General features: G+C 42.9%; 1 protein-coding gene across 5 annotated transcripts in view; it reads right to left on the bottom strand.

Annotated features, from left to right (window-relative positions):
* Window positions 1-11,824: 11,824 nt before the first annotated feature.
* Window positions 11,825-15,830, bottom strand: part of maea (macrophage erythroblast attacher, E3 ubiquitin ligase) — a 147,385-nt gene continuing 143,379 nt past the window's right edge. For 4 of the 5 annotated variants that reach the window (XM_052035715.1, XM_052035724.1, XM_052035704.1 and 1 more), the window contains 2 exons: window positions 14,651-14,846; window positions 11,835-12,581 (listed from right to left, as the gene is read on the bottom strand). In XM_052035715.1, the coding sequence (XP_051891675.1) occupies window positions 12,486-12,581; window positions 14,651-14,846 (292 nt within the window). In that variant the 3' untranslated portion in view covers window positions 11,835-12,485. Of the gene's footprint in view, window positions 12,582-14,650; window positions 14,847-15,830 lie in introns of all 5 variants that reach the window. The other variant, XM_052035684.1, reaches the window with a different exon arrangement.

The raw sequence follows: 15,830 nt of genomic DNA, 5'->3' as shown, positions 1-15,830 counted from the left end.
GGGATTAATATATTTTCAGGGCAGCAATAGAATATTTGAAAAAGAAATTAAGGGTAATCATTGAAAATAATGGATAGAGGGCAAGATGTCCCAATGTTAAAGTAGAGATGAGAACAATAGGAAATGTAACACTCTATGGGGGCAGATATATCATTAATGGACCCAACAATTACTGTCATACAAAGTCCTGACCACTCTCCCACCCTATTTTCCCCTTGGTGTGACACTATTACTAGCAATAATCGGCATGAAGCATACAATGCACAACCGAAAATTAAAGATTATACCACTTTCTTTGGTGATTCACCATTTGTGCGCCAGTGACCCGGGTTCAATTCTGCTGCTGTCTGTAAGGAGTTTGTACACTCTCCCCATGACTGCGTGGGTTTCCTCCGGGTGCTCTGGTTTCCTCCCATGTTCCAAAAAGACGTACAGGTTAAGAAGTTGTGAGCATACTATGTCGGTGCCAGAAGCGTGGCAACTCTTGTGGACTGCCCCCAGCACATTCTCAGACTGTGGTGGTTGTTAATGCAAAAAGATGCATTTCACTGTGTGTTTCAAAGAATAATAAATAAATATTTTATTATGTTGCAGGTCAGCCACAAGAGCGTGCTGTTTCATGGGATTTATTACTGCAAGCATATTTATGAAGATGGTAACAGGGGCAAGGGATTTCAGTTATGTGGAGAGATTCTTCTTTGTTGAGACAAAATAAATATTTAAGAAAACTTTTCAATATTAAGGAGTTTGATCATGTTGAAATAAGAGAAATTGTTTTGTGGGCAGGGGTTGATGGCCATAAGTCGCAGGTTTTAGATAAATGGCAAAAATAAATCATATTAGATTTAAGAGACAATCAAATATCAATCATATATTTCAAACCTAGCATAGTGTATGTGTGTATGCATGCATTGATGGTAATTGAATTTATAAAATAAATCATCTTCCAGCTCATGATGAACTCCAGAAGCTGAGAGATATTATGAACAGAGGCTATTACAGGATCTGCAGTGCTGTAATTTGGATTCTCCTTAATGGGGCAAGTAAGCTTTTGCTTACAGAGAAAACAAAGAACTTTCCATACCACAGATGCTGCCTGACCTATAGATTATTTCTATCAATTTGTGATTTTATTTCACATTTATTTTTATTTCCTCAAAACACACAATCTCCCCCTCCCTCCCCCCACTCACCCCCTCTCATTGGGCAGGAGATATAAAAGCCTGAAAGCACGTACCACCAGGCTCAAGGACAGCTGTTAGAACACTATTGAATGGACCTGTTGTACAATAAGATGGACTCTTAACCTCACAATCTACCTCATTATGACTTTGCACTTTATTGTCGACCTGCACTGCACTTTGTCTGTAACACTTTATTGTGCATTCTGTTTTGTTTTACCCTGTACTACCTCAATGCACTGTGTAATGAATTGATCTGTCTGAGCAGTATGCAAGACAAGTTTTTCACTGTACCTCAGTACATGTGACAATAATAAATTTACCTATTTATATAATACATTTCACATTCTTGACATCCAAAAGCATATTCATTATTGTAGTAGAGGGAAGTGGATTAAAGGCTGATAAATGACAGATGATAATTGGAATTTGGAACCAGGTGGGGAGAGGATAATAGGCAGATGTCATCAGGTGGGAGGGGATTTACTTTTTTTTGGTATCTCCTCTCACCATCAAATATCATTTCCTCCCAACTGGGTCAGGTACATTATCTGAATTGATGAGAAAAAAAATCATTTTGAAATATCAAGAGCTACAGTTTAAGCAGAGGTTGTTATAGTAGTGGTGGTGATGGAGAACAGTCAATGAACAAGAAACCTTACCGAATCTGTCAAAAATAAATAATAGGCTATATTTATTCTCCCAATTTCCAGTATTTTCTTTGGGCAATATACTGTATATGGATGCCCCTAATGTATGCTCCTGCATTTAGTAACTGTGCTCAATGAGAATAGACTGCAGTAATATTACAGAGCAGTCCGTTTAATTAGCTTCATTAGTAATGAGTCTCCAGTAACCTTACTGCCACTGTTTACCATGCATTTTGGACCTATTTCAACAGATTCTGAATCTCCCTGGCCCTACACTCATCTCTGGAGCATCTGAACAGTAAAGACACCTATGTTAGACGATTGTTCATTGACTAGCTCCGCCTTCAATACCATAATTCCAAGCAAACTCATCACCAAACTCAACACGTCCCGCGACAATTGGATCCTTGACTTCCTGACCAACAGACCACAATCAGTGAGGAAAGGCAGCAACACCTCCGGCTTGATTATTCTCAACACTGGTGCCCCACAAGACTGTGTCCTCAGCCCCGTACTCTACTCTCTATACACTCATGACTGCATGGCCAGATTCTGCTCTAACTCCATCTACGAGTTTGCAGATGATACCACCGTAGTGGGCCATATCTCAAGTAGCAATGAGTGGGAGTACAGGAAAGAGATACAGAGCTTAGTGACATGGAAACAATTTTTTCCTCAATGTCAGCAAAATAAAAGAGCTGGTCATTGACTTCAGGAAGGGGGAGGTGCATATGCTCCTCTCCACATCAACAGTACTGAGGTCAAGAGGGTTGAGAGCTTCAAGTTCCTAGGAGTGAACATCACCAATAGCCTGTCCTGCTCCAACCATGTAGACACCATGGCGAAGAAGGCTCACCAGTGCCTCTACTTCCTCAGGAGGCTAAAGAAATTTGGCATGTTCCCTTTGACACTCACCAACTTTTATCACCTAACCAGCCTCACCTCCATGCCTCGGTAAAGCAGCCAGCATAATCAAAGACCCCACCCACACCAGTGATTCTCTCCTCTCCCATTGGGCAAAAGATATAAAAACTTGAAAGCATGTACCACAGAGCTCAAGGATAGTTTCTATCCCACTGTTAGAAGACTATTGAACAGTTCCCTAGTATGGTAAGATGGACTCTTGGTATTGGTTTATTATTGTCACTTGTATCGAGGTACAGTGAAAATCTTGTCTTGCACACCAATCGTACAGGTCAATTAATTACACAGTGAAGTCACATTGAGGTAGTACAGGTAAAAACAATAACAGTACAGAGTAAAGTGTCACAGCTACAGAGAAAGTGCAGTGCAATAAGGTGCAAGGTCACAACAAGGTAGATCGTGAGGTCAGAGTCCATCTCATTGTATAAGGGAACCCTTCAATAGTCTTATCACAGTGGGGTAGAAGCTGTCCTTAAGTCTGGTGGTACGTGCCCTCAGGCACCTGTATCTTCTACCTGATGGAAGAGGAGAGAAGAGAGAATGTCCTGGGTGGGTGGGGTCTTCGATCATACTGGCTGCTTTGCCAAGGCAACAAGAGGTAAAGACAGAGTCCAAGGAGGGGAGGCTGGTTTCCATGATGCACTGGGCTGTGTCCACAACTCTCTGCAGTTTCTTGCGGTCCTGGGCAGAGCAGTTGCCGTACCAAGCCGTGATACATCCAGATAGAATGCTTTCTATGGTGCATTGATAAAAGTTGGTGAGTGTCAAAGGGGACATATTGAATTTCTTCAGCCTCCTGAGGAAAGTAGAGACACTGGTGAGCTTTCTTCACCATGGTGTCTACATGGTTGGACCAGGACAGGCTATTGGTGATGTTCACTCCCAGGAACTTGAAGCTCTCAACCCTCTCGACCTCAGCACCATTGATGTAGACAGGTGCATGTACACCGCCCCCTTTCCTGAAGTCAATGACCAGCTCTTTTGTTGACATTGAGGGAAAGGTTGTTGTCATGACACCATTCCACTAAGCTCTCTATCTCCTTCCTGTAATCCGACTCTTCGCCATTTGAGATACGGCCTACAACGGTGGTATCATCTGCAAACTTGTAGATGGAGTTGGAGCAGAATCTGGCCATGCAGTCATGAGTATATAGGGAGTAGGGGGCTGAGGACGCAGCCTTGTGCGGCACCAGCGTTGAGAATAATCGTGCCAGAGGTATTGCTGCCTATCCTCACTGATTGCGGCCTGTTTGTTAGGAAGTCAAGGATCCAGTTACAGAGGGAGATGTTGAGTCCTAGGTCTCGGGAGTTTGGTGACAAGTTTGCTTGGGATTATAGTATCGAAGGCAGAGCTGTAGTCAATAAACAATAGTCTAACATAGGTGTCTTTCCTGTCCAGATGCTCCAGAGCGGAGTGTAGGGCCAGGGAGATGGTGTCTGCTGTAGACCTGTTTTGGCGATAGGTAAATTGCAGTGGGTCAAGATTGTCTGGGAGGGTGGAGTTAATGCATGCCATGACCAGCATCTCAAAGCACTTCATAATGGTGGATGTCAGAGCCACTGGTCGGTAGTCATTAAGGCATGTTATCTTGTTTTTCTTAGGTACTGGGATGATAGTGGTCTTAAAACAGGTGGGAACCTGAGATTGAAGCAGGGAGAGGTTAAAGATGTCTGCAAATCCTTCTGCCAGCTGATCAGCACAAGATCTGAGGACACGGCCAGGGACACCATCTGGGCCAGATGCTTTCCTCGTGTTCACTCTCCGGAAGACTGATCTTACGTCCTCAGTGGTGACCACGGGTTCAGTTGCATTGGAGGCTGTCGGGGTGGGTGGTGACAATCCACTTCCCTTCTGTTCAAAATGTGCATAGAATGCATTAAGCTCATCAGGAAGGGATGCGCTGTTGTTAACTGTGCAGCCCATCTTCATCTTGTAGCCTGTTATGGCATGTAAGCCCTGCCACAACTGATAGCTGGTCTGGGACTATTTTGAGTCAGTATTGCCTCTTGGTGTTCCTGATAGTTTTCTGAAGGTCATACCTCGATTTCTTGTACAGGATCACCAGATTTGTGTGCAGCAGTCCTCGACTGCAGTCAGGAGTGGATTTCCCGGTCCATCCATGGTTTCCTGTTTGGGAACACCTGTATTATCTTTGGTACACAGTCCTCAACAGACTTGCTGATAAAGTCTGTGATGGTGGTGGCATAGTCATCTAGGCTGGTAGCTGAGTCTTTGAACATGGACTAGTCCACTGTCTCAAAGCAGTTGCATAGGAACTCATCTGTTTCCTCAGACCAGCACTGCACGACTCTCTTGACCTCACGATCTACCTCGTTATGACCTTGCATCTTATTGTCTACCTGCATTGTGCTTTCTCTGTAGTTGTGACACTCCACATTCTGTATTGTTTTACCTTGTACTACCTTAATGCACTGTGTAATTGGTGTGCAAGACAAATTTTTCCACTGTACCTCAGCACAAATGACAATAAACTAATTCCAATTCTAATTCTTACATTATGAAGCTTTTGTTCCTATATTATTATCTGTATAGGTCAGTGTAATGTTGCAGTTTGCATTTTTTGAATTATATTATTATAAAGTGAGAAGACTGTTGGAAATCTGAAATAAAAGTAAAAATGCTGGAAATACTGAGGTCAGGCAGTACCTGTGGAAAGAGAAAAACAGTTAATATTTCTGTAGAGAAGGGGGAGGGTGTAGAGGACAAAGGGATTGTGTATGATTGGGTGAAAACCAAGGAAATGAATGACATAAGTGACAGCCGTGCCAGCTGAGAGAGTGGGGTAAGGCTTGTTAATCACAACTGGTCTGCAGGAATTGCAAGTAAAAGAAAATGAATAAAAACAAAGAGAAAAGTAACAGTGCTGGAACTGTGAGATAAAAACACTGGAGATGCTGCGAATCTGAAATAAAGACTGACTGACTGCTGGAAATACTCCAATCAGGTAGCATTTGTGCAAAGAGTAAAGCAGAGTTAACATTACAAGTTGATGGCCTCCAGAACTGACCAGCTGATGACAAATGGAAAAGCTGTAATTACTGAATTCAATGTTAATATTGGACAGTTGTTACATGTCAAATCAGGAGGTCGGTGTCCTTCACACTTACATTGGGCTTCATTGGAACAGTGCAAAAATCCAAAGACGGGTCTGAGTGGGAGTGAAATGGAGAATTAAAATGAAAAGAAACCAGAAGTTTGGGATCGCTGTTGCAGACTGGAAGAAGTGTTCTGTAAACCAATTCTGGAACATAGAACAATTACAGCACAACTCAGGCCCTTCGGCCCACAAAGCTGTGCCGAACATGTCCCTACCCTAGAAATTACTAGCCTTACCCATAGCCCTCTATTTTACTCAGCTCCATATACCGATCTAACAAGTCTCTTGAAAGACCCTATCATATCACCCTCCACCACCGTTTCCGGCAGCCCATTCCACGCACTCACCACTCTCTGAGTAAAAAGCTTACCCCTGACATCTCCTCTATATTTACTCCCCAGCACCTTAAACCTATGTCCTCTTGGGGCCACCAATTCAGCCCTGGGGAAAAGCCTCTATCTACCCTATCAATACCTCTCATCATCATATACACCTCTATCAGGACCCCCTCATCCTCCGTCTCCCTCAACCTGCTCCGCATCTCAGGCAGCATCCTTGTAAATCTCCTCTTCACCCTCTCTATGGCTTCCACATCTTTCCTGTAGTGAGGTGACCAGAACTGAGCACAATACTCCAAGTGGGGTCTGACCAGGGACCTATATAGCTGCAACAATACCTCCTGGCTCCTAAATTCAATTCCCCGATTGATTAAGGACAATACACCATATGCCTTCTTAACCACAGAGTCAACCTGCGCAGCCACTTTGAGCGTCCTATGGACTCGGACCCCAAGATCCCTCTGATCCTCCACACTGCCAAGAGTCCTACCATTAATACTATATTCCGCCAACATATTTGACCTACCAAAATGAACCACTTCACACTTATCTGGGTTGAACTGCATCTGCCATTTCTCAGCCCAACTTTGCATCCTATCTATGTCCCCCTGTAACCTCTGACAGCCCTCCAAACTATCCACAACACCCCCAACCTTCGTGTCATCCGCAAACTTACTAACCCACCCCTCCACTTCCTCATCCATGTCATTTATAAAAATCACAAATAGTAAGGGTCCCAGTACGGATCCCTGAGGCACACCACTGGTCACCGACCTCCACTCAGAATACGACCCCTCAACAACCACTCTTTGCCTTCTGTGGGCCAGCCAGTTCTGGATCCACACTGCAATGTCCCCTTGGATCCCATGTCTCCTCACCTTCTCCATAAGCCTCGCATGGGGTAGCCCATGCTCTAATTCTCTAATCCTCTAATCTTTATTTTGTTTCCCCAGTGTAGAAGACACTGCATCACGTATACAGGTCTCCCTTGTCAGCAAACACATGAAATTTTTTGCTGCAACAAAAAGATGGCTGGAGATGCTGCCAGTGCAGATGTTGCTGCTGCCCAGTGATATCCTGAAGAGCTGCAAATTATGAAATACAATGGCTATGCAGTCAAACAAGCTTAATTGGAAGGGATTACCAGACCGTGCAATCATATCCTGAGACTGAGAGGTGCATCCTGAGATTCAGAATCAAGTTTGTTATCACTGACATAAGGGGTGATATTTGTTTTACGGCAGCAGTACAGTGCAAGACAAAGACATAAAAATTAAAGTTACAAAAATAAATAAATAGTGCAAAAAAAGGAATACAGGTAGTGTTCATGGAGCGTTCAGAAATCTGATGGCGGAGGGGAAGAAGCTGTTTCTGAATTGTTGAGTGTGGGTCTTCAGGCTCCTGTACCTCCTCTCTAATGGTAGTAATGTGAAAAGGGTATGTCCCGGGTGGGGAGGGTCCTTAACGATGGATGCTGCCTTCTTGAGGTGCTGCCTCTTGAAGATGTCCTCGACGGTGGGGAGGGTTGTGCCTGTGATGGAGCTGGCTGAGTCTACAACTCTCTGCAGCCTCTTTTGATCCTGCACATCAGAGCCTCCATACCAGGTGGTGATGCAACCAGTTAGAATGCTCTCCACCGTACATCTGTAGAAATTTGCAAGTCTTTGGTAACATACCAAATCTCCTCAAACTCTGAACAAAGTAGAGCTGATGGCATGCCTTCTTTGTGATTGCATCAATGTATTGGGCCCAGGATAGATCCTCTGAGATGTTGACGCCCAGGAGGCTGAAGCTGCTCACCCTTTCCACCACTGACCCCTCAATGAAGACTGGTGTGTGTTCTCCTGCCTACTCCTTCCTGAAGTACACAATCAATTCCTTGGTCTTGCTGACATTGAGTGCAAGATTGAGTGGTGTCACAAAAACAATCAGCCGATCTCTCTCACTCCTGTACACCTAAACTACAAGCATATTGCAACCTCTGAACTAAGGTATCATTTCAACATTCAAAGCTTTTTATATGCATCGTGATCAGGAAAACCTTCAGGAAAACTTGGATTGAAAGTGTTAAATGATTTCTTTTCTGAAATATTATCTTGGCAAATTGTAAAGGCTTCTGACTCCAAAATGGAACATAGTAATAAAGGTTGTCCATGGCACCAAGCTAAACAGTTGTTGATACCAGGAATTGTATGAAGTTGTGAAAATTACCAGTCTTCTCTCAAAAATTTCTTTAAACTGTAAATGTCGTCCTCCAATGAACCAGTGCTTACTGTATCAATATCACCCAAACAACTTGCACCACAGCCTGCTGTCTACTGCCCTCACAGTAGATTCAACACACTTGTCCTTACACCTCCTCCCTCACCACCATCTGGGGATCTAAACAGCCCTTCCAGATTAGGCAAAAGTTCACATGCATCTCCTCCAACCTTGTCTACTGCATTCAGTGCTCCCACTGTGGCCTTCTCTACATCAGTGAGACCAAGTGCAGACTCTGCAACTGTTTTGCAGAACACTACACTCAGTCTGCAATGGCAATCCCTAGCTCCCAGTTGCAGACCATTTCAACTCACCTTCCCATTCCCATACTACTGCCAGGATGAAGTCCAACGCAAACTGGAGGAGCAACACCTTATATTCTACCTGGGTAGTCTACAACCCAAAAGCATGAATATTAAATTTTCCAATTTTAGGTAAACACCCCCCCCCCCACACACACACACTTTTCCCTTTTACCCCCTCCCCCCTTTTGATCCTCCAGTCCTCCCATTTTTGTCCCCTTTCCTACCCTCCCCCCAGCCCCCTCCCAGCTTCATCCACCCACTTCACACACAGTATTTCTTCCCCCCCACCTCCCCCCATCTGGTTCCATATGCCATTCACCTCTCCCACAATGGTTCCCATTCTCACCCCCTATACTTGTGTGAATCCAGCACTGGTAGCGCTTTGTGTTCTTGCTCATCTCCCTCCAGCAGCTCCTCCCATCTTCGCACTCCCCTCCCCCCCCCCCCCAATCTGGCTCCATCTATCATTTACCTGCCACTGTCTTCCAACTCCACCCACGTTCACCTCCTTCCCCTACCTGTCATCTTACACCCCTCCTTAATCCTTGGAATCCTTTCTTGCCACTCCCCTTCTCTTTACACTGGCTACCTTACCTTTTCACTCCTGACGCAAGGTTTTGACCCGAGACATCGACAACTTCTTTCCTCCCATGGATGCTGCTTGACCCACCACTGAGCTCATCCAGCACATTGACTGATGCTGCTATCTCATTGCCTAACCCACCAGCCTCCATGTCCACCATCAGCACCTAAAATGCAGATCTGTCCATTTCTCACACCAGCCTCCATGTCCACCATCAGCACTTAAAATGCAGATCTGTCCATTTCTCACACCACCCTCTCATGGAAAAACATTTGCTTCTGTCCTCGAACTGCCTTCTAAATTTAAATATTTAATGTACTTAAAACCAATACTTTTGATTTTACATTTTTTGACCTCCTGTAACTAAAAACCTTTGCAATGGATACCTCGTTAGTAATAGAAAGCTGCCTCCTGCTACAGATAAAGGGTTTGTGTTCCTAAACTTTAACTGGGGCAGGGGAGATATCTGCATGACACTAAATTGGAGAGGTACATGTCAGTCAGGCAAGGAGGGGATAGAAGGATATGGACCATGTGCAGGCTAATGGGATTAAGATTGGCGTCATGGTCAGCACAAACATGGTGGGCTCAAGGTTCTGGTCGTGTTATTATATGCAGTAGAGTTGAAGGAAAGCAGCCAAAACAACTGTAGGAATCAGTGGGCTTGTAATGGATATTGATCACCGAGCTATCCCTTGAGATAGAGAAGTCAAGATAGAAAGAGAGCATTAGATACATCAGGTGAAAGCAAGATTAAGATAAAAAAATGAAAAATGTGATTAAACTTTCAAGTCCTGTACGAGGACGCAAAAAATTCTGCAGATGCTGGAATCTGGAGCAATACATTAAAAAGTGCTGGAGGAACTCAGCAGGTCAGGCAGCATCTATGGAGGGAAATAAACAGTCGACTTTTCGGGCTGAGAATGGGAAAGGAAGAGGGCAGAAGCCAGAATAAGAGGGTGGGGGGGAGGGGGAGGAACACGTAGGCAGGGGATAGGTGAGTCCAGGTGATGGATGGATAGTTGGTGGGTGGGGGAGGGGGAAAAATGTAATAAGCTGAGAGGTGATAGGTGGAAGAGGCAAAGGGCTGAAGGAGGAGGAATCCAGTAGGAGAGGGCAGTGAGCCATGTAATAAAGGATGGAGAAGAGATGGGCAGGTCATCAAGGCGGGAGAAAGGTGGCCACAGGAATAAGGGAAAACAAAAGGAGTTGGGGGGTGGGGGGGGTGAGGTGGGGCTACCAGGGGTTAGAGAAATCAATGTTGAGACCGTTAGGTTGGAGACTCCCAAGGCAGAATAGGAGGTGTTGTTCCTCCAATCTGCATCTGACCTCAACATGGCAGTAGAGGCGGCCATGGATAGACATGTCGGTATGGGAGTGGGATGTGGAATTGAAGTGGGTGGCCACTGGGAGGTCCTGGCTGTTGCAGCGGATGGAGCGAAGGTGCTCGATGATGCGGTCACCCAATCAGTGTCAGTGTCCCAGTGGCCACCCAATTCAATTCCACCACCCATTTCAATTCCTGAACTATCACCTAAACTCATCACCTGCGTGTGCTCCTCCCCCTACCTTCTTATTTTTGGCTTCTGCCCTCTTCCTTTCCAGTCCTGACGAAGGGTCTCGGGCCAAAATGTTGACTGTTTACTTCCCTCCATGGTTGCCTGACCTGCTGAGTTCCTCCAGCACTGTGTGTGTACAAGTCCTGTACGAGAGCAGGAAGCAACACCAATAGTCAGTGTTTGAAAAAGCAATAGTAAAGGAAGCTTAACACTACTGCATCAAGGGTTGTTCCATGTCTCCCTCAAAAAGAAAGCACAGCTTGGACCTCCTTTGTATCAGAACTGGCCATTCCTCATGGAAAATTGACCTGCAATGTTAACTACTTTTCTCTCTCCAGCCATACTGCCTGACCTGCTGAGTATTGCCAGCTTCTATTTCAGATTTCCAACATCTCTAGTGTTTTGTATCCCAGTGTTCCAGACACTTCAGATACCCTGGTGCTGAAATGGCAATGGTTTCCTTCATCTGTGGCACATCTTTCATCTATCCTAAAATTAGACCAAGCTGCTGGTTTCAGTCTATTCTTGGCTGAAGATAATGCACATTGATCAAAGGGAAATGAAAATCTCTCAAAAAGCTGCCTGGATTCCTCTATGGGTAAATACACCATGTAGTTAGCCAATCTAACTAAATTTGTCTGTATTCTTAAACTGGACAGGAAATTGAAAAAGAACAAGGTCCTGGCTTATGACTACAAATTCAAAGCTTCAGGATGAAAGCATTAGAGTTCTAAGGGAGAGAGAATGTCAGCAGGCTCAGTTGACTCATACATGAATACTAACAGGACATGACAAAATATTCAAAATCAAATCACAATTTCAGGAAGGAAAGTAATTGTGAAAAAGTGCAAGTGTCACTCTCAAAGAAAAATATTAACTCGGATCAAATAAAACAAACTAAACCAGGTTTTATTTGATTCTTTTTAATTCGCAATTGCTTCCAACCTTATAATTTTAAGTCTACAATCTAGCAGTGTCTGCATGCATAAATAGAGCTAAAATGTAAGCTTTCTGGAATTTGCAACTTTGAATCTTGGAACATAATCACAATTACTCAAAATACGTTAAGTGTTTTGTTTTACAGCTGATCCGGTTAAACTGAAATGTACTACTCTAAAACACTATGGCCCGTAAACACTAACTGCAGTTGTGCAAGTTATGCAAGTTCTGAAGGCCTGAAATAAGGCAGCCAAACAAGTTCAATATTGTACCCTCCCCCCCAAGCACAACACTAATGAGAGTTACTAAATTTAAATTTACGAATGAAGTACATTTGAAAACTGTCAAAATTCTTCAGGTAATGTAAACCATTACAAAACCCATGTCAGAGCCTCAATTGTTTTATTTCACCTTTTTAGTACAAACTCTTCTTCCTTTCCTCACCCTCCTGTCATCATACAACATTGTGTATTTCTTGTTCCATTTGGAATTTTGATCACAAGAGACAGACATCCACCAAGAAAAGGTGCATTTCCACAGGTAATCAAGCAATACCCAGCAGTCAACAGGCCAAGCCAACTGATAGCCCGTGGTTCAAATTCTGGCCTTGCTCTTTTCCACACTTCTACATAATGTATACTTTTTCAGCTTGAGAGAAGTTGTAGACTTCTTTGGTCCTTGGGCAGATAATTTTGTCATCTTGACGAATAGAAAGTAGTGACTGAAACAACAAAAATCAGGAAATGTAAGCAGGATAATTACCACCAACATAATTGGATACAACAAAGAAAATGTCAAGTTTTTGGACCAATTGTCACGATGACTGGGCTATTGATTTAAAACTAGAAATCAAAATGCTCCAGTTGGCAATATGAGATTTGAACTTAGTTACCAAATGAACTTGGAATTAAAAGCTTGTATAAATACTGGTGACCATGAAATTACTAAATTGTAATAAAAACTCATGTGCATCACTAATGTGCTTTCAGGAAAAGCAACATGGCACCCTTTCTATTATGGCCTAATGTGACTCCAGACCCAGGGCAAAGTGGTCTGGCAAACTATTCAGTTCATGGGCAATTAGGAATGGGCATTAAAATCCCAACTTGCCAATAACGCCAACATCCCGTGAATGCAGAAATTAAAAAAAGCAATTAGATTAGACAAATTAACCGAGGCATCAGCAGTACACTTTTCTACTGTGTGCAGAAGCAGTGAGCCTGAAGCACTAAAAGACTACATTTCAAGTGTTCTGAAGAGCCTTCAACCCAAAAAAAATTAACTATTTCTCTGTCCACAGATGCTGCCCAACTTGCTTAGCGTTTACAGTATTTTGTTTTTATTTCAGACTTCCAGTGCTTTCATAAAAGGGGATATATTTGAAAACCCAGTTTATTTTCTCTTTAAAAGAGTTTGTTTGAAAAGAATGTACCCCCTTTTACATAGGCAAATGGGACAAGCTCAGATGGGCGTCTTGGTCGGCATAGACCAGTTGTCTGAAGGGACTGTATGATTCTAGAATTAGCATACATCAATTTTTATCCCAAGGAAAGTGTAACATGGACAATATCAAGATTTGTCAAGATTTTTGGTATTTACCAAATGAGAGAAGCAAATCAGAGAATAAAAATAAAACATGCACATGTTAATTTGATTGGAGCATCAGCTGCCAAAGTATATTAGACACCATGAATACTGAGTTACCAGCAGGATGATGTATTTTGAAATTTTTAATAAGAAAGGTGAAATGAAATTAACAGCTTTATGTAAAAATTCAAATCATGGAAGGATGCAAACTAATTGGGTATCAATTTACTAACTGAATTTTCTGCCAGGAACAAGAAAAAAAACAGGCAAGTTGAATCATTCAAAGTACAACTCCTGATTTAAAAAATACTTGTGGATAGAATTGATTACTACAGAAATTAACTTATTACTCAAACGAATACACTATGAAATGTTAGGGAGTGCTTCAAATGTAACATCAGGGACACTTCAACTTCTCACTGGCGAGAGACATCAAATGAAGAGGACTGCAGTCCCTGTTTGGATGCTGTGAATCATGGTGGGTATTATCACAGAAGCAAAAGATAATTGTAGGTGATGAACAGGAAAATTACAAAAGACATAAATCAGGTAGGTAGTAGTTTTCCATGGTAAAAACAAGAGGCCACATGTTAGAGGTGGGAGGTAGTGTATTCCAGATTACAACTATTTGTTGTATAATAATGATTTTCCTTGCATCATTCCTGGATTTCTGCTAATCATTTGGAAATAATGTCCCCTGATCTTCAATAGGAAGTTTCTCAATTTATCAATCATGATTTTTATACAAATATTCAATCTCTTTCAATACCTCTTTCTCCAGTCTGAGGGAGAAAACAAAAATATTTCCTGCAACTTTGTGCTTATTGCCCCCAATTAACTTTACATACATATGTTTATGTTGCAATTCAACAATCACCTAAAATCCAAATATGCGACATTTACCATGTCACTCTGTTCAACGGCAAGCCAGCCACTTTTCATACATATTGTGTACACTTTTAGAAACGGAGCTAGCTTTTTGAAGAACTTGCCCTTTTACCCATTTCTGAACAGGGGTGTAACATTTGCTATTTCATTGTCCTCTTTTATATCTATGGAAGATTAAAGAATTATGACTAATTCTTCTGTAATTTCCACCTCACCTGCTGTCCCTCAGCAACCAAGGATGCATTCCATCTTGAATAAGTGACTTATCTATTGCAAGCATAGCCATAAAACAAAAAGCAAACCTTTAAAACTTACATTGTATCCGTATACGTATCCATTAGGCAGCATCATGGGTGGATTATTTTCATTCATAACTTCACCAGAAATCTTGCAGACCAATCGTGAGTTAGCACAATGTGCCATAGGTAGAGGCTGTGCAAGCTTGTTCAAAGATTTGCTACAGACAGGGCAGTCTGGATTTTTAGAGGTGCCATCTTCTTTATAACATTGTCTGTGGACCTTGCAGCTCAGGCATATTCTGTGAGAAATCTTGAATAGCTATACTTAACTACCATTTTTATGGTGCCTTTAACATGGTGCCAAAACTACACCCCCTCCCCACCACCGACCCCACCCCCACCCCAACTGCTTTACAGAAACATCATCAAACAAAAAACTGAACCAGAGCCACAGGACAAATTACTGAAGAGCTGGGCAGAAGTGCTCAGCCCTTCACGAAGGCATGCCAGCAGCTCTACTTAATTTGGAGTTTGAGGAGATTTGGTATGTCACCAAATTTCTACAGAGGTATGGTGGAGAGCATTCCGACTGGTTGGATCACAGCCTGGTACGGAGGCTCCAATGTGCAGGATCGAAAAAGGCTGCAGAGGGGTTGTAGACTCAGCCAGCTCCATCACAGACAAGACCCTCCCCGCCATCGAGGACATCAAGGCGGCAGCATCCATCATTAAGGACCCTCACCATGCAAATGGAGGGTGCAATAGTTTGATCTAAAACCAGTGTATTATGCCTAAATAAGAGAGACTACAACAGGATGAGTGAGGAATTGGCTAGCGTAGACTGGAAACACACGCTATATGGTGGGACAGTTGAGGAACAGTGGAAGACTTTCAAAAAAGAGATTTTTCACAGTGCTCGACAAAAGTATATTCCAGTTAAAAGCAAGGACAGCAAGGGTGGGGAGAGCCAGCCTTGGATAACTAAGGAAATAAAAGAAGGAATCAAGCTAAAAGCTCATGCATACAAAGTTGCCAAGAGTAATGGGAAGCTGGAAGATTGGGAAAACTTAAAAAGCAACAAAGAACCACTAAGCAAGCAACAAGGAAAGGGAAGATAGATTATGAAAGTAAACAAGCACAACATATAAAAACAGATAGTAAAAGCTTTTATAATTATGTAAAGCAGAAAAGGGTGGCTAAAGTAAACGTAGGTCCCTTGGAAGATGAGAAGGGGGAATTAATAATGGGTAATGTGG

Source organism: Pristis pectinata, chromosome 2 (assembly GCF_009764475.1).
Source record: "Pristis pectinata isolate sPriPec2 chromosome 2, sPriPec2.1.pri, whole genome shotgun sequence".
Taxonomy (NCBI): Eukaryota; Metazoa; Chordata; class Chondrichthyes; order Rhinopristiformes; family Pristidae; genus Pristis; species Pristis pectinata.
The sequence above is the reverse complement of the archived record's forward strand: the minus strand, read 5'-3'. Positions and strand labels throughout refer to the sequence as shown.